General features: G+C 45.0%; 1 protein-coding gene across 1 annotated transcript in view; it reads left to right on the forward strand.

Moving 5' to 3' along the window:
• The window catches only part of CIP2A (cellular inhibitor of PP2A), a 98,057-nt gene that overhangs the window by 40,368 nt on the left and 41,229 nt on the right, over positions 1–16,460 (forward strand). Inside the window, exons 8-9 of the mRNA XM_077482442.1 lie at positions 14,675–14,750; positions 16,211–16,435. Coding sequence (XP_077338568.1) covers positions 14,675–14,750; positions 16,211–16,435 — 301 coding nt within the window. The remainder of the gene's footprint in view (positions 1–14,674; positions 14,751–16,210; positions 16,436–16,460) is intronic.

The raw sequence follows: 16,460 nt of genomic DNA on the forward strand, positions 1-16,460 counted from the left end.
CATGTGCAGCTCAGTTTACATGATGCAAAAAACTGCGCAGGCAGGTAGATGTATTGTACATTGCATGTCTCTTCTGCGATAATAACCTGCCTGCTCGCAGTCTTTCATTGACCTCTGCTGGCATCTTGGAGCAAACCATCTTCAAAGTTGATAGAAACCCTCCTCTAACATAGCCATCCAGCCTTCTAATTTATGTTTTAAACACAGAACAGGTGCTCTGGTTAGGAAGGTGGAGGGAGTGTGAACTAGGCTGCTGAGCACCTCAAACCAAAAAGGACATTTAAATAATTATTAAAGAAAACTCTCCCATTCATCCATGTCTCCATGCTTTATTTTGCTGAGAAATCACTTTTGAGAAATGCCCCCTAGCATTTCTGTCCATGGCCATCTTGAGTAAGGGCAGACTGTTCATGTAGCATTTACTTCCTGGAGTCCATTTGCCCTTAGCTCAGGCATGCAGGCCTGAGGGTGTACTGGGATGTATGACATCCTTTGCCTACGCCGGTGTTGTACATTTTTCTGCGACCCATGGAAAAAAACAAACCCCGTCACTTATGGTGCGGCTCCGTCACTGACAGCTGACGGCGGCCCTTTACCCCGCATGCGCCACTTTTCTGGGCGCGGCGGCGTTTGCTGGGCGTGGTGGCGCTTGCTGGGCACGGTGAGGCGTATTTATTGGCAGAACAATGTACTGTACATGTAGTCAGTGCTATGCACGGGGCCCCGCCCCGCTCCGCTCTATCTCTCCCTCCCAGCAAGTCTCTGCCCGCTTAAGTCCATCATTTTTCTCGACCGCTAAACAAATATCCCGCGCAAGCGCTGTTAATAGCAGCTTGCGTCCATTATTTTTCTCGACCAGTAAACAAATATCCCGTGCATGCGCGATTCGGGGGCATGTTAGTGGGGTGGGCAGGGCTGCTGCTGATGTTCTAACCATCTGTCCAGCTCCGCCCGCTTGAGTCCATAATTTTTCTCCACCGCTAAAGAAATATCCTGCGCATGCGCTGTTAATAGCATTGAAGTGGCGCATGCGTGGTAAAGGGCCGACGTCAGCTGTTTCAGTGACTGAGCCGCACCGGAAATTACGGGGTTAGTTTTTTTTTTTTTTTTTTTTTTCACGGGGCGCAGAAAAATTTACAACACCGGGAAGTAACTAAAGAAATGTGTAAAAAAAATAAATAAAAATAAATAAAAAATTATAGACAAGCAAATATACTTTCCTTTCTATTTACTAATGCTAGCAGAATGAGGGTTAACAATAATGTTGACTAAGATAGTGAAGTTCTACTAGTTCTAACAGTTTCTGTATACATTCTGTAATGTATGCATAGGTCAATGAAAGCTTGTGTTGTCCATAGCCTTTCCACATATGAATTGTAAAGTGTCAAGTGCGTTTTTTCTCTAGTCATCATCCGGGGCGGCATAACCTGAGAGATGACTGGTCCACCTGACAGGAAATACAATCAACATACGAGGTTAAAAGGCCCCTCCCTTTCCCCTGCACCTCAGTTCTTGATTGCGTTTCCCCGCAGCGAAATGTTTGTTGTTTTTGTGTGTGTTTTTTTATTTTTTTCTCAGACCTGAAGCTGGTCGTGGATGGTCCTCACTTCCGGCTCTGGTCTATGCCAAAATGGTGGATTCGCTAATACTATAGGCCAAATTCCCCTTCAGATGGCTGTTCTCTGACAAAATGGCGCTGATCACCGGCGTCTGAGGAGTAGACTACACAGTGCTCCAGAGAGAGAAGCAAGGAGGCCTCACGATTTTCTTCTCTGGACTTCTGAACTGCACTAAATAACAGGCAGCAGCAGATATGGAAAGAAAGGAGGAAACGGTCGCACCCTTAGCCCAGGAAGAGGCAAGAGGTGGCGCGTCCTCTCCCATTTGCATGATTGTGAAGTAAGAGGGGTCTTGTTTACTCCTTTGGGGGGGGGGGGGGGGGCACAGGAAAGACCTTCCTTAAAGACTATTTAAGTTTTGGACTTTGTCTTGTCTCCCTAGAACCTAGCAGCTCTGCTTAAGGGGCTCACAAGGCTAAGGGTAAACCCCCCCCCCAGGTCGCAAAGGTGTGGGAACTGTAACAAAAAGCTCCCACAAGACCATGCAAAACCTTTTTGTTATAGGTGCATACATAAACCGCAGAGTAAGGAAACCTCACAAGTTATGAAGGACTTCCTTGCTGCACAGTCGGAGATGCTCTCTACCCTCCAGTCTCAGGACGGTTATAGCACCTAGGGAAGTACCGAGGACAATTGACAAAGACCCTGTCCTCTAGAGAAGGCTCCTCTTCCCAGGAAGTTACCTCTGACAGGGGTCAGACAACCTTGCAGACCCCCATCCTCTGTCACTTCGGGAGTTGAAGAACCCAGACGAATCGGAGGAAGATTCTTTAGAGGAGGGGGAAAATGCAGATTCTGAGAGCCAGGATAGTGACAGTCCTAGAACTAGTAGTCACCTCTCCCCCCTTGGAGGACATGGGGTAGTTACTCGGAGCAATCGATGCTTCAGAAGATACTCCAGAGCCTCTGGTGCAGGTGTCAGCCTGGGATAGGATGTTCAGGGGATTTGGTAACCCTCAGTCCAGAGTATTCCCTGTACATCAGGCTCTAAAGGAAGTGATTTTGGGGGGAGTGGAAGGACCCAGAAAGAAAGGTCCTTAAACTCAAGAGAAGATTTCCTTTTGGGGAGGTAGAAGAGCAGAAATTCTTCAAAACTCCCAAGTTAGATGCAGCCCTGTCACAGGTCTTTAAGAAATCTGATTTGTCTTTTGAAGACTCGGGTAACCTGAAAGGCTGAGACACTTTTAAGAAGAGCAATGTGGCAGTCACTTGCCTCACTTCCTTCTTCCGGTCCTTCTCTTGCACAGTGGGCCAAGATGGCGCATAACCTTGAGCTCCTCTAAATACACGGGAGATGCTCTGTGGAAGTGTATCCAGTAGCCCATGTATGAAAGCAGTGGTGTGAGGAGAGCAACAAGGATTCTTTTGGAGTGGGAGATAACTATATATCTACACGCATTCTGTGACCCTCTGTAGTGGGGGGGTCATGAATCTGTGGTAAGAAGTAAATCTAGATATACGGTGGTGGATCAAGCACTATCCACTGGTATGATGACTTCATCCCTTCATCCTTTCATCTGCATTCAATTGGATTGGGAAGGACTTTTTTACTGGATTTTTTTTTTTTTTTTCTCAATTTTTTTTTATATAGACTTTCCAACTTATTCACTGGGTGTTTTATGTTGGATCACAGTTTTATGATTAAGCTTGATTTTTTTTTTTTATTACCTATATGTTAGAGGTAAGATAAAGTTCACAATTTTTGTCATATCATTTTGTGAATTATATGCATGGTAGGCCTTAGCCTTGGTATACGTATGGTTTAGCGCAGCTTATTTATTTTCTCTGTGGCAGTCATGGCTTCGGCATGCGTGGCAAGAAATGTGGATGCATGGTTAGGCAGGCTCTCCAATCATGTCTCTAGAGGGAGTGAGTCTAAGGATGTCACAGATTCCCTAGAGATTATAGGTAAGGCAGTGGAATATTTAGCTGATACGCCAGTCTAAATCTGTGGTCCTCAACTCTGCAAGAAGGGCCGTCTGGGTCAAGTTGTGGGAAGGGGCCTGGATCAGGTCCTGTCGAGGTCAGCAGAAAAAGGGAAAAAGTTCCTGGTAAAAGCCAACTGCTCTAACCAGGGTCAATTCAAAGCCAAAAAGGACACAAACAGAAGGTGGGGGAAGGGAAAGAGCGTGCAAAAGGGTAACCTGCTCTTTTCCAGATCTCAAGATGGCACCAAACAGTCTAAGTGACGCCAGTGGAAGGAGATCTCAGAGAGCCCTTATATCTTGCAGATCTTGACAGAGGGATATTGTCTGCAACTTCTCTTCCCCCCCCCCCCCCCTCAAAATTTTACTCTGACCCGTCTCCCCAAGGATACTTCAAGAGCAGCAGGGCTATTGAACAGTTTGCAGGGATTGGCTCTCCAGGAGCTGATCGTGCCGGTTCCACCGGAAGAGTTTTACCAGGGATTTTACGCCCATGTTTTTGTCGTCCAAAAGTCATCAGGAAAATTTTCGCCTGCTATTAAACCTCAAGAAGCTGAACAGGTTTTTGCAATGAAAGAGTTTCCGGATGGAGAGTATTTACATGGTGCACAGGCATCTATTAAGAAATGCATCTCTAGCCACAATAGACCTGAGGGATGTTTACCCTCATATCCGATTGCTCGGGAACACCAATCCCTGTTGAGATCCGCAGTCCTTACAGACAAGGGAATTCAGCACTGGCAATTCTGCCTTTTGGATTAACCGCAAGCCCAAGAATCTTCACAAAAGTCCTGGTGGAGTTGGTAGCCTACCTACATCTACAGAGGGTATAAGACCCTCCATCTAGATGACCTTCTGATATATGAACAGTCGCTAGAACAGGTAGACGTAAGCAGAGTGATTTTTCACTCTAGATTTCTTAGGCTGGATAGTGAACAAAGAGAAATCCTCTCTGCTCCAATCTCAAACAAAAGTTTTCTTGGGATATCTGGTGGATACAGGAGGTCAGAAACTTTTTCTTCCAGGAAAAAAATGGTTAAAAGTGGTTACAGCAGTCTCTTCTCTAATGGAACCCAGGGAGTACTCTCACAGGCATCTAATGAGGGTATTAGGTTTAATGAACTTGTGTTTTCCAGCAGTTCCATGGGCTCAGCTCCATTCCAGGGAGCTACAGTTTTTCCTTCTATCCTGGGATGGAAAGAGGGAGTCTTTGGACAAAAGGCTGTCTATTCCAACAAGGGTAAGAGCCTCCCTAGATTGGTGGCTGGACTAGGACAGGCTCACATTTGGCTCTTCCTTGGGGCCAGTGGAATCCCATAAAGATCACTACAGATGCAATCGCTTGGGGATGAGGCACTAACTTGGGGGATCTTCAGGCATAGGGAGCGTGGACTCCATCCTAGACAGGGGCCTCATCCAACCACAGGGAACTCCTGGTGCTGGGCCAAGCATTAAAAGCTTTCCGAGACAGAATTCAGGGTTCAGAGGTCCAAGTCCTGTCGGGCAATGTAACAACGGTCTCTTAAACCTTCAGGGGGGCACCAGATCCAGGAAGCTACCGAATCTAGCTTTGAAAATTCTAAATTGGGCCGAGGGAAACCTTCAGTCCATATTGCCGGTTTACATAAGAGGAACCGTCAATGTGGTGGCAGATTTCTTAAGCCGACAGACCATCCTCCAGGGGGAATGGCAATTAAATCAGGAGGGGTTTCTCCAGATAGGTCAGAGATTTGGAATTCCGGACATAGATCTTTTTGCCCACAGAGGGAACAAGAAGGTGGCTCTTTTCTTCTCGCTCAGCAGAGAAAGGGGATCTCGGGGAGTGGATGCTCTATCTCAGGACTGGGACTGCCATCTAGCATATGCTTTCTCTCCACTAGTTTTAATACCATGGGTCCTACAAAAGTTGGCCCGCTCAGAATGCAAACTGATCCTGATAGCTCCATGGTGGCCAAAGAGGACCTGGTTTGCAACTCTCAACTTCCCCTCCATTACGTCTTCCACCGAGACAAGATCATCTTCTACAAGGGCCAGTCCTCCACCCCGATCCAGGGTTCTTCAGTCTGATGGCATGGCTTTTGAGAAGGAGATCGTCAGAGGCAAAGGTTGCTCTGAGAGGGTAATTGAGACCCTCTTGGACAGCATGAAGCTGGTCACCAGGAGGATATACTCTAAGGTTTGGAATCGATTTTCACATTGGTGCCAGAATAGAGAAGTGTCTTATCCATCGGTATCAGTGGTGTTGGATTTCTTGCAAGCAGGGCTGGATCAGGGGATTGCCCTGAACACCCTGAGGGTACAGATAGCAGCCCTATCTGTATTTTTGGACCAGAGGCTCGCATTGGAGCCCCTAATCAAGAGATTTCCACTGGTAAGGGAGCGGTCAACCCCGGTCAGGACTAATGTATTCCCTCCGTGGAATCTAACATTGGTTTTGGAGGCACTGACAAAAGCACCTTTGTACCAGCTCAGGAGAATTCAGTTGAGCCAGAAGGGTTAGCGACCTACAGGTCCTACTCATTAAGGAACCTTTTCTGTTGATACTAGGAGACAGTGGTTCTCAGGCAAGAGCCATTATAGCTTCCAAAGGTCGCATCTAAGTCTAATAGATCTCAGGAGATCAGTTTGCCCTCCTTCTGTGATAATCCAAAGGGTGAGAAGGAGAAGAAATTTAATTTATTGGATGTTGGGAAATGTCTGCTGACATACTTAGATTAAGTGAAGGACTACAGGAAGCCAAATCGCCTTTTGAGTTTATTTAGCGGCCCTAGAAAGGGAGGGCAGACATCTAGATTTACCCTGGCTCGGTGGAGTAGACAGACGATAAGATTGGCCTATGAGCAAACAGGTTCCTAGTGCCAGTTGACCTTAAGGCCCATTCAACGAGATCCTTGGTGGCCTCATGGGCACAGAGAGCTGGGGCCTCAGTAGAACAGATCTGTCGCACAGCCACTTGGGCAAAGCAGGATACTTTTCTGATGCATTATAGAGTGGAACTGCTATCGCCTCAGGATCTGACATTTTGAAAGGAAGGTCCTGCAAGCAGTGGTCCCACCCTGAGGTAGGCCTTGAACTCCTTGTCCATCCTCTCAGGTTATGCCTTCCTGGAAGATGACTAGAGAAAATTGACAGTTACTGTTAACTGTTTTTCTGGGATATCTTCCAGGACGGCAGGCCTACTTCCCACACATATTTTAATATAAGCACTATGGGAAAAGTTTCTCTCTGTTACCCGGATAACCTATTACTTTGGGAGAACTGAGGTGCAGGGGGAAGGGAGGGGCCTTTTAACCTCGTACGTTGATTGTATTTCCTGTCAGGTGGACCAGTCATCTCTCGGGTTATGCCGTCCTGGAAGATATCCCAAAAAAACAGTAAGACCCCTTTCACCCCACACACATTTTTAGCTGCCTTTTACTGCCGGATTTGCGCCGCATTTCGGCCGCTAGCGGGACGCCTTTACCCCCACTAGCGGCCGAGAGAGGTTATTACAGCGCTGCCCCATTGATTTCAATGGGGAGCAGCGGTGGAGGAGTGGTAAACACACCTCTCCTTCACCGCTCCAAAGAAGCTGCTGGCAGGACTTTTGCCTGACGTCCTGCCAGTGCACCGCTGTAGTGTGAAAGCCCTCGGTGCAGCTTTTTTAGGGCGGATTGCAGGCACTATTTCGAACGCTATAGCGCCCGCAAAATGCCCTGGTGTGAAAGGGGTCTTGACGGTAAGTAACTCAGTTTTCACTGATTTACATCTCCTTTGTGTGATCCCATATACAGATAAAATATACTTTCCTGACGCCTTCATGGCAGCACACACTGGGTTGTGACTCCGCCCCCACAACCTGACAGGATTGGATTAACTATAAATTTGAAGGGGAGACACCCTGCTGCATTCTCTTTTTTTATCCTCACCCGACAGGTTGGACGGACGGAGTTTTCCTGTTACAGATGAATAAGCCTCTACCGCATTCGCCCCAGCAGGTTCAAGCCTCTCCTGTTTGGAAGTCCCTCCTGTACAGTCTCTAAAGGAGCTTCTATGGAGGGAACCCCCGCTCTGGTGGTCTCAAGGGGCTACTGGATTTCTGGCATTACCAAAGCTTTAAAGAAGCTTTTTTACCTTTGCAGTGGACTCCCCTTCTTCCTTTGCCTATTCCTCTTATTTAAATAATATCCATCTTTTATTCCTATAGTAAGTGGTGGTTTATATTCCCTTTTTTTTTCTCTACCTTTGGGATTGCTGTCTCTTGTAGTCCCCTGTCATGGCCGCCGTTTGTTTCTCCTTCAGTGGTGTTTTCTCTATGCTGTAATTCCAGCCTAGATGGCGCCGTTCGGCCACTCTGAGCCCGTGCAGTGCTAGTGTGTTTTTTTTTTTTTTCCCCCCCCCTATGTTTTCAATGTGTGTTCCCTTATCCAAAATGGCGCCGCAACACTCGGGACGCTTCTGTGCATGCGCAGAGCGTCAATTAGCCGCCACAATGGCGCTATTTTCAAATACAGAGCTGTATTTCTCTGTGATTCTGCTGTGCAATCTGCAAAACTTAAGGAAGGTTGCTGCCTCTGCATGTAGATCACTCTGAAGTCTCCAGGTAAGTCCCTGTGGGACTCCTATATATATATATATATATATATATATATATATATATATATATATATATATATATATATTATTGTTATATTGTTTCTTGCAGATAAACTTTGTTAATAAATAATATATATATTTATATTTATAAGTGAATTGTGTGTGTGTGTATGTATATATGTGTGTGTGTGTGTGTGTATATATATATATATATATATATATATGTATATATGTACACATTATTTCTCTCTATATCTGACTGTCCTTCACCCCTTTTTTTCTATGGAGTCCACTCCCCAAGCAGACCACCATCAGCAAGTTAGGTAAGAGGCTTTACCGGGCAAGGTAAGTATTGAAGGGGAGAAAAAAAAGAGTGCTAGACGTTAAATGCTGCATTTTTTTGGCAGCCCGTCTAGATCAAGAGGTGCAAGTTCCAGCCATGGGAGAAGGTCTAGCCATACGTCTAGCAGGATGTCCCGCAGGAGCCGCTCAAGATCTCCTTCATGGCACTGAAGACACAGCCACTCACAACATAGCTACTCACGCCACAGTCAATCAAGTTGCAGGAGATCTCCTTCCTCACAATGTCAAAGCCGCCACACCCAACCTGCAGCAAACGCTTGCTGGGTATGCGGCGCTCCGGCACTGCCAGATAACTTGCCTGTCGCAGATGCAAGAATTGCTACAGACCTCATAAGATAATCTGTGCGGGAGTCCATACTGGAAACAACAACACCAGCATTAGATAGAGCTGCTCCCAGTACATCTTCAGCAGACCCCCATCTCACTCAGGCATCACAATCTTCCTCTGAAGATGAGGGTCAGGAGATGTCAGTGGGCTTTGATTTTTCCCTGGTGGAACCCTTTGCAAAGGGCGTTGAAGTATTCGGCTGGCAAGATGATGCGGCGGAACCTCAGAAAATACGGAAATATTTTCCAAACCTAAAAAGAGATCCGTTATCCTTCCCATTTATAGTGGAGCTGGAGGATCTCATTAAAGACGAGTGGGAGAGGTCTGACAAAAGATCTAGTCTTACAAACAGATTAGCCAAGATGTACCCTTTTAAAAGAGTCAAAAGTGAAGCCTTTAATTAATGCTCCCATCATCGATTCCTCATTAATGTGCCTCACCCGCCACGTCACAATGGGCATCTAAAATAGAAAAAGACCTACAGGATGGCATTGAAATGGGAAAGATTATTTCCTCTCTGCAAGAAGTCAAGCTAGCAGAGGCATCAGTAGATATTCTAAGATCTTCAGCCAAGGCTATGCTGGCCTCCGTAACAGCGAGATGAGCGCTATGGCTCAAACCGTGGATGGCCGATACAGCATCAAAAATAAATTGGTGCAGAATTCCATATGATGGCGCAAATCTGTTCGGTGCCAAGTTAGACTCTGCCATATCCAAGGTAACAGGAGGGAAGTCAGGCCTGATCCCCTCCGACAGGAGACCCAAGACGCAGAAGGGACCTGTTTACAGACGTAATCTTCCGGACAAATATAGAGAGTCCAGGTCCTACTCTCCTGGTAGGGAATTTAGAAGGGACTGGAAAAACACAAAACCTTCTTTTCTAAGGATACAGAAATCTAAGGCCACCCCGGCAGGGGAACAGAAGGAACTTCACCAAGATCTGGTCAGACCATATAAAGGATTTATGGACATTGTCCACAATCCGATTCGGACACAGGTGGAAATTCAAAAACAGACTCCCACCAAATCATTTCCAGGCAACCAGAGTACCATCCTCAGTACCCCAAAGGATTCTGCTAGTAAAGTACGTAGCAGAATTGAAACAAAAGGGAGCGATCCTGGAGGTCCCATCATGCCAAAAGTGAAGAGGGTTCTACTCTTCCTTGTTTCTGCTAAAAGACAGGGGATTTGCGTCCTGTATTAGACCTCAAGATGCTCAACAAGGATATCAAAGTGGAGGCTTTCAAAATGGAAAACCTTCAATCCATACTTCTAGCAATAAATCTGGGCGATTGGATGCTTTCAATAGATTTATCGGACGCTTATCTGCATATACCAATTCATCCGGCCTTTCAAAAGTTTCTCCGGTTAGCCATAAACCAACATCATTTCCAGTTCCAGTGCCTCCCATTTGGCATCTCTTCAGCACCCAGGACATTTACAAAAGTATTGTTACCGTTGGTGACTTTCCTCAGAGAAAAGGGATTACGCGTCCACCATTATCTGGACGACATCCTACTTTTAGCAAAGGATCAAGAGACGTTGATTCATCACCGAGAGATCCTCCTTACAACCCTCCAGAAGTGGGTGGATAATCAATTGGGAAAAGAGCTGTCTGCGACCCACACAAAATATGATATTTTTAGGGGCAGATCTAAACACCAAAACAAACAAGATACAGCTCCCACAAGAGAAGATCCGGCCTCTGATACAGAAAATGCAGAAGCAGCTATCAAGGAATCACTTACCAGCCAGAGCCTGTCTGAGTGTACTAGGGTCCATGTCCGCAACCATACCCATGGTGCGATGGGCACAGTGACACATGAGAACCTTACAGAACTCATTCTTCAGGCAGTGGGATGGATTCTCAATGCGTCAGCCCATCTTCATCTCCAGATCGGTGAAGCAATCGATATGGTGGTGGACGCGCCCGAGCAATCTCAGGAAATACAAACCGATAGTCCCTCCAGACCCGGAAGTAGTCACTTCCGATGCCTGCCAGAGCGGTTGGGGGGCCCACTATCAAGACCAGGCAGCCCAGGGCCAGTGGCATATTCAGGCTCAAGGTTTGGTCTCGAACATTTTAGAGCTCAGGTAAGCCGTTTATGCCTTAAGGGCATTTGCACCATTTCTGACGGACAAGAATGTGCTCATTCGAATGGACAACCAAGTAGCAGTGTCTTATGTTCAGAAGCAAGGGGGTACCAGGAGTGCCACCTTGATGGAAGAAGTTCGGCCCATCTTGGAATGGGCTCAGATACATCTAACAAGTTTAAAAGCAGTGTATGTCCCAGCAGCACAGAACATACTACCCGACTGCCTGAGTCAAGAAACGCTATCCAACAATGAGTGGTGGTTGAACCCTCGGACTTTCTCCCTCCTTATGGAAATCTGGGGAACGCCGGAAGTAGATTTAGCAGCCACTCCGATGTATACCAAGTGCCACAGATTCCTGTCAAGAGGTTCATTCCCATGGGTGGAGGGAGTGGACTGTCTAGTTCACCCATGGAACTTCAAGTTGGGGTATATATTCCCTCCAACTCCGTTAATTGTGAGGTTCCTATCCAGGCTTAGGAGATCCTCGGTGACGGTATTTACGATTATTCCACTGTGGCCGAGGAGGCCGTGGTTCACGACTCTTACAGCTCAGCCTTCAACCTCCAGTTCCTCTCCCAATAACTCCGGATCTTTTGTCTCAAGGTCAATTTTTACATCCTGCATCAGAGAAATTGCACCTGATGGCCTGGAGATTGAGAGGGCAAGGCTGTTCTCATGAAGTCAACCCTGTTGCAAGCCAGAAAAGCCACTACCAATACCATCTATTCAAAGGTTTGGGGAAGATTCTGCTTCATGGCACAACAGAAAGGATGGAATTCCCTTTCTCCGCAACCCTCTCAGGTCCTGGAATTCCTCCAGTCGGGGGTCAACAAGGGTCTAAGCTTAAGAACCCTAAAGGTTCAGGTATCAGCTCTGTCAGCTAAAACAGATACTAAGTGGGCATTCCACCCATTGGTAATCCAATTTATAGAGCCTATCTAAACATTAAAGCCCCCAGGAGGCCAGTCTTTCCATTATGGGATCTTTCAATAGTTCTCCATGCTTTCGCTTCTCCTCCGTTTGTTCCATTTGAAACTATCTCTTTATGGGACTTGACTTTAGAACTGTCTTTTCTCATTGTGATTACATCAGCTAGGAGAGTGTCGGAGATCCAAGCATTAAGTTAGTTCTCTTTCCTGACAAAGTAGTCCTCAGACCTTCCGAACACTTCATACCCAAAGTGGCAACTTCCTTCCATTACAACCATCATCCTTCCATCCTTCACGGACGATCAGGGTAATCCTCATTCACTAGATGTCAAAACAACCATCATGAACTACTTAACTGCTACCACCTCTTTTAGGAAAACTAACTCTTTTGATCATTCCCCATGGAACCAGGCGTGGGCAAGCCGCCTCCTCATGCACTATTGCATCCTGGTTAGTCAGAACCATTAAAAAAGGTTACTCCACCCAGCATACGGCGATTCTTGAAGACATCAGGGCTCATTCAACTAGGGCAGTGGCTACCTCTTGGGCAGCGTATTGCAGGGTCTCACCAGAGACAATATGCAGGGCAGCAACGTGGTCCTCCAGGAATCCCTTTATTTCCCACTACAAGGTGGATTCTGCTCATTTATCCATGGCCGACTTCGGCAGATCCGTCATTAGAGCCAATTCTTCAGCATTATAAGGAATAAATATTATTTTACTTGCACCCACCCAACTGGCGAGTTATTTCCCAGTGTGTGCTGCCATGAAGGCGTCAGGAAAATGGAAAATTGTATACTCACCTTTCCGTAATTTTCCTTTCCTGACGCATCTTCATGGCAGCACACAGTTGCCCTCCCTGTTTCTTTTGTGATGATATTTACAGAGAATGCAGCAGGGTGTCTCCCCTTCAAATTTATAGTTAATCCAATCCTGTCAGGTTGTGGGGGCGGAGTCACAACCCAGTGTGTGCTGCCATGAAGATGCGTCAGTAAAGGAAAATTACGGAAAGGTGAGTATACAATTTTCCATTTTTTCTGCAAACAAAGTACTATGCTATAGGGTTGATTGTTGGACAAAAAAAGTGTTAGCGATAGGTTAGGACAGGGGTGTCAAACGCAATCTCATTGCGGGCCGCATCAGCATTATGGTTGCCCTCAAAAGGGGGTTGTATCTGTAAGACTAAATATTTCTACTCTTTACCATATTAAATAATTGCATATGCATGTCATTTATTGCTGGTTTTATCAAGCAGACCGGCATAGAGCCCACTTACACTCCTGTAGCAGATAATGCAAGTCTGAAAAGGAGGGCTGCACACTGCTGGGTACCATCCACAAGAAACTTTATTGGAGACTGCTCAGAGAGCACATGGTTCTGCCATGGTGTTTTGAGCAGTCTCCAATAAAGTTTCTTACGGATTTTGAATTATACCATTGGTGTGCAACCCTCCTTTTCAAATTGGCATAGGATTAATGCAATTGTATTATGCTTATCATTTATAAGCAGATGTCCAGAGCATTGCACCCCCTTACATCAAATGTCAAGAGCCCCCCCCCCCCCACCATTAGAAGTCAAGAAGCCTCCACTCTCTCTTACATCAGTGCACACCTTTTGTGCTAGACAAAGTTAGAGTATCCCCGCGCTATCATATAGAACCTAAATTAATACTGGGGGCAGGTTGCAGCAATCCAGCGGCGCGAGGTATAAGCCACACCACCGAAAAACGTTTATCAAAATCAAATAAATGGTGATGCGCTACCTTAAAAATAATAAATTAATCTAAAGTGCCTAGTGCTTACAATTAATTAGATAATGACCCCTTAATAGGTTATTTCTAGGGTGAGCAAATTAGATACTAATAGTAGTGTAATCCGACTATTGCAGCCACAAATGATACAATAAGTGAATAAAGTGTCTGGGGCTAGAATTAAACCATAAAAAACATACAGAAGGTATTAAAGTGTCCAGTGCTTAGAAATTCATAAGTCCAAAGTCGCATATGCAAAGCTCAAACCAGTGCAGTAATAAAGTGCAAACAGACTCCTCCCACGGCAAAAACAAACACAGTAAATAAACGCATTTGTGGCTGCAATAGTCAGATTACACTACTGTCTATTTGTATGTAATTTGCTCACCCTAGAAATAACCTATTATCTAATTAATTGTAAGCACTAGGCACTTTAATTTATTATTTCTAAGGTAGTGCATCACCATTTATTTGATTTTGATACACCTTTTGTGCTGCTGCTGTGTAGAAGCTGGGGGCAGGGCTGGGAAGCAGAAATTGCAGGGTCTGGAGGAGGGCCAGAAGAGGGCAGGAGCCAGCTGCTGCAATCTGCTGAGCGTTGAGACTAAGGGAGGCAGGAACAAGGGGGTGCTACGGCTGCACAGAGAAGCGCAGGATCTGGCAAAGCAGTTCTTTCCTCTTTTCGGCAGAGACGAGGGGGTGCCTGAGCAGCAGGAGAGGTGTGAGGGCCACATGAAATTCCCTGGAGGGCCTGATTTGACCCGCGGGCCTTGTTTAGCATGTGTGTTAGCGGGTTCACATGGACACTTGCAATCATTCACATTTGGTTTCCATGCAGACATAAACTGCTTCTGTCTGTACAGTCATTAGCAAACGTGCTCTAGTATCAAGGCTTTCAGCCAAACTTTCAACCTGTCCCTGCCACGAAGATCTTACATCTTTTGCATAGCTGAATCCTGGACAATCAAAATGCTCTTCTCTGCCCAAAAAAGAGATTTGTTTTTTTTTTTTTTTTTCTTTTTTTCTCTTAAGCTGCTTATATAATTAATATCTTTCCACGCTGAGCTTTAATTTTTTTCCTTCATTAGATATGAGCATTTTAATTCATGTCTTAATCAAATTCTGGGACTTCTACATGGAAAGGATCCAGACTCTGCTTTCAAGGTAATTATTTAGTTCACTTATGCACCTATGTGGCAGAATGCCTATAGTCATGTATCGTGGATTTGCAATTTCTAGTATAGCAGGCTGTATTTAAATGAATGAACAGAAGAATCTGACTTGTTAATGAACAAGATCAATAAGGTTTTATGACCTTTTTTCCCCAGTCAAGGCACCCTTTTAAAACATGAACAATCTTGAGGCACCCCATTCTAAAATGTGAAAAAAAAAAAGTTTTTATATAATGCAACAACATGCATGCAAGTAGGACACCCAATGTTAGAGGGGATTTATTCTTCCAAAGCAAATATACCTTTACACACTAGTACTGACTAGCATTCCAGCATTTCTCTTCTGCCTCGTTTTTCTCTCTGTTAATGGGTCCCCGGTGCTGATGGAGTGGGGTAGAGTTGGGGCAAACAAGGATGCTAGGATGCTGCGACACGCCCAATGTCCTCCTTTATCATCCAATTACATAATTGATCAATTGCTAGGATGCCACCTGCAAGGTTGTAATGGTGCACATTGAAAACCTGTGGCTTTGTGTAAATAAAGACAAGTTTCATCAACCTTCTGGCTTGTATACAATTTGTGGGGAATTTTTTGGCAATTTACCAAGGCACCCTGGTTTAAAAAGGCTGGTCTATAGTGCATTCAGTATTTTCACTGAAAATTAAGATCTATTTTTTTATTTATTTTTTTTGCTGAAAGTAAACCATCAAAATTTCAGACATGCTAAATTTACGTGTAAATCTGTTAAAGTTGATCTTTTCTTAGCCCTCTCCTGCCCTTTTCACTACGAAGAGCAACTTTGATAGATAGAGGTGGAACAATTGGGGCCAAATCTACTTTTCCAGGAAAATATAGGCTTTGCATGCAACTTCAGCTGTCTATATTTCTCTGGATCTACTGACAATATATATAGATAGATAGATAGATATATATAATTTTTTTTTTAAACTAGATTTAACTTTTACATTTTTGAATCATATTCTCTGTTTTACTCGGTTTACTAGGTTTGTGGCAGGTTTACTTTAAGGGCTCATTCACACTTCTTTGTTTCTATGCACTGCGTTTTATTGTGGTCTGTCATGTGCATTGCGTTAAGGCAGCCCATTGCTTTTAAACTGGGCTACCAGTGCACGGGAATGTACCCATAAACGCAGCATTATTTTCTGATCTGATGTGTTGTGTGCTGCAACATATGTGCATTGAAGCTGTGTTGGTTAAGGGCATTGGGGGTGTCAATCAAAATGAATCGGAATGCACATAATGTGTAGTAAGGTAACTTCTGATTGCAACAAAAAATGTTTTTATCCCTCAATTCCTAATAGAAGTATGTTTTTTAATGATCTCAGGGTTGCTGTTTTAGGACAAGGAAAACTATATTACCAATTAAACTGACTGTATCATTATAGGTAAAATTCTATTTTATACTTCCTTTAATAACTGTAATTTTTCAGGTCTTGGAATTGCTGCTGGCTTTCTGCTCTGTGACAAACCTAAGGCACCTTCTGCGACAAGCTATTTTAGAGCCGCCTGCTCCAAGTGGAGGCAGTGGGAGACTGGGGCCACGCACAAAATCTCCAGAGCCTGCTGTAGCTCTTGTTCATTGGTCAAGCCATTCACTGGAAGCTCCTCAGAGCTGTGCAGCATTGGCTTTGTCGCTCTTCAAAGAAGTATTTGCCGTATGTTCTCTGTGTGTGTGTGTGT

This window comes from Lithobates pipiens, unplaced genomic scaffold (assembly GCF_037356315.1).
Source record: "Lithobates pipiens isolate NorthernLeopardFrog02 unplaced genomic scaffold, aLitPip1_a1.2 Scaffold_16, whole genome shotgun sequence".
In the NCBI taxonomy this organism is placed as follows: domain Eukaryota; kingdom Metazoa; phylum Chordata; class Amphibia; order Anura; family Ranidae; genus Lithobates; species Lithobates pipiens.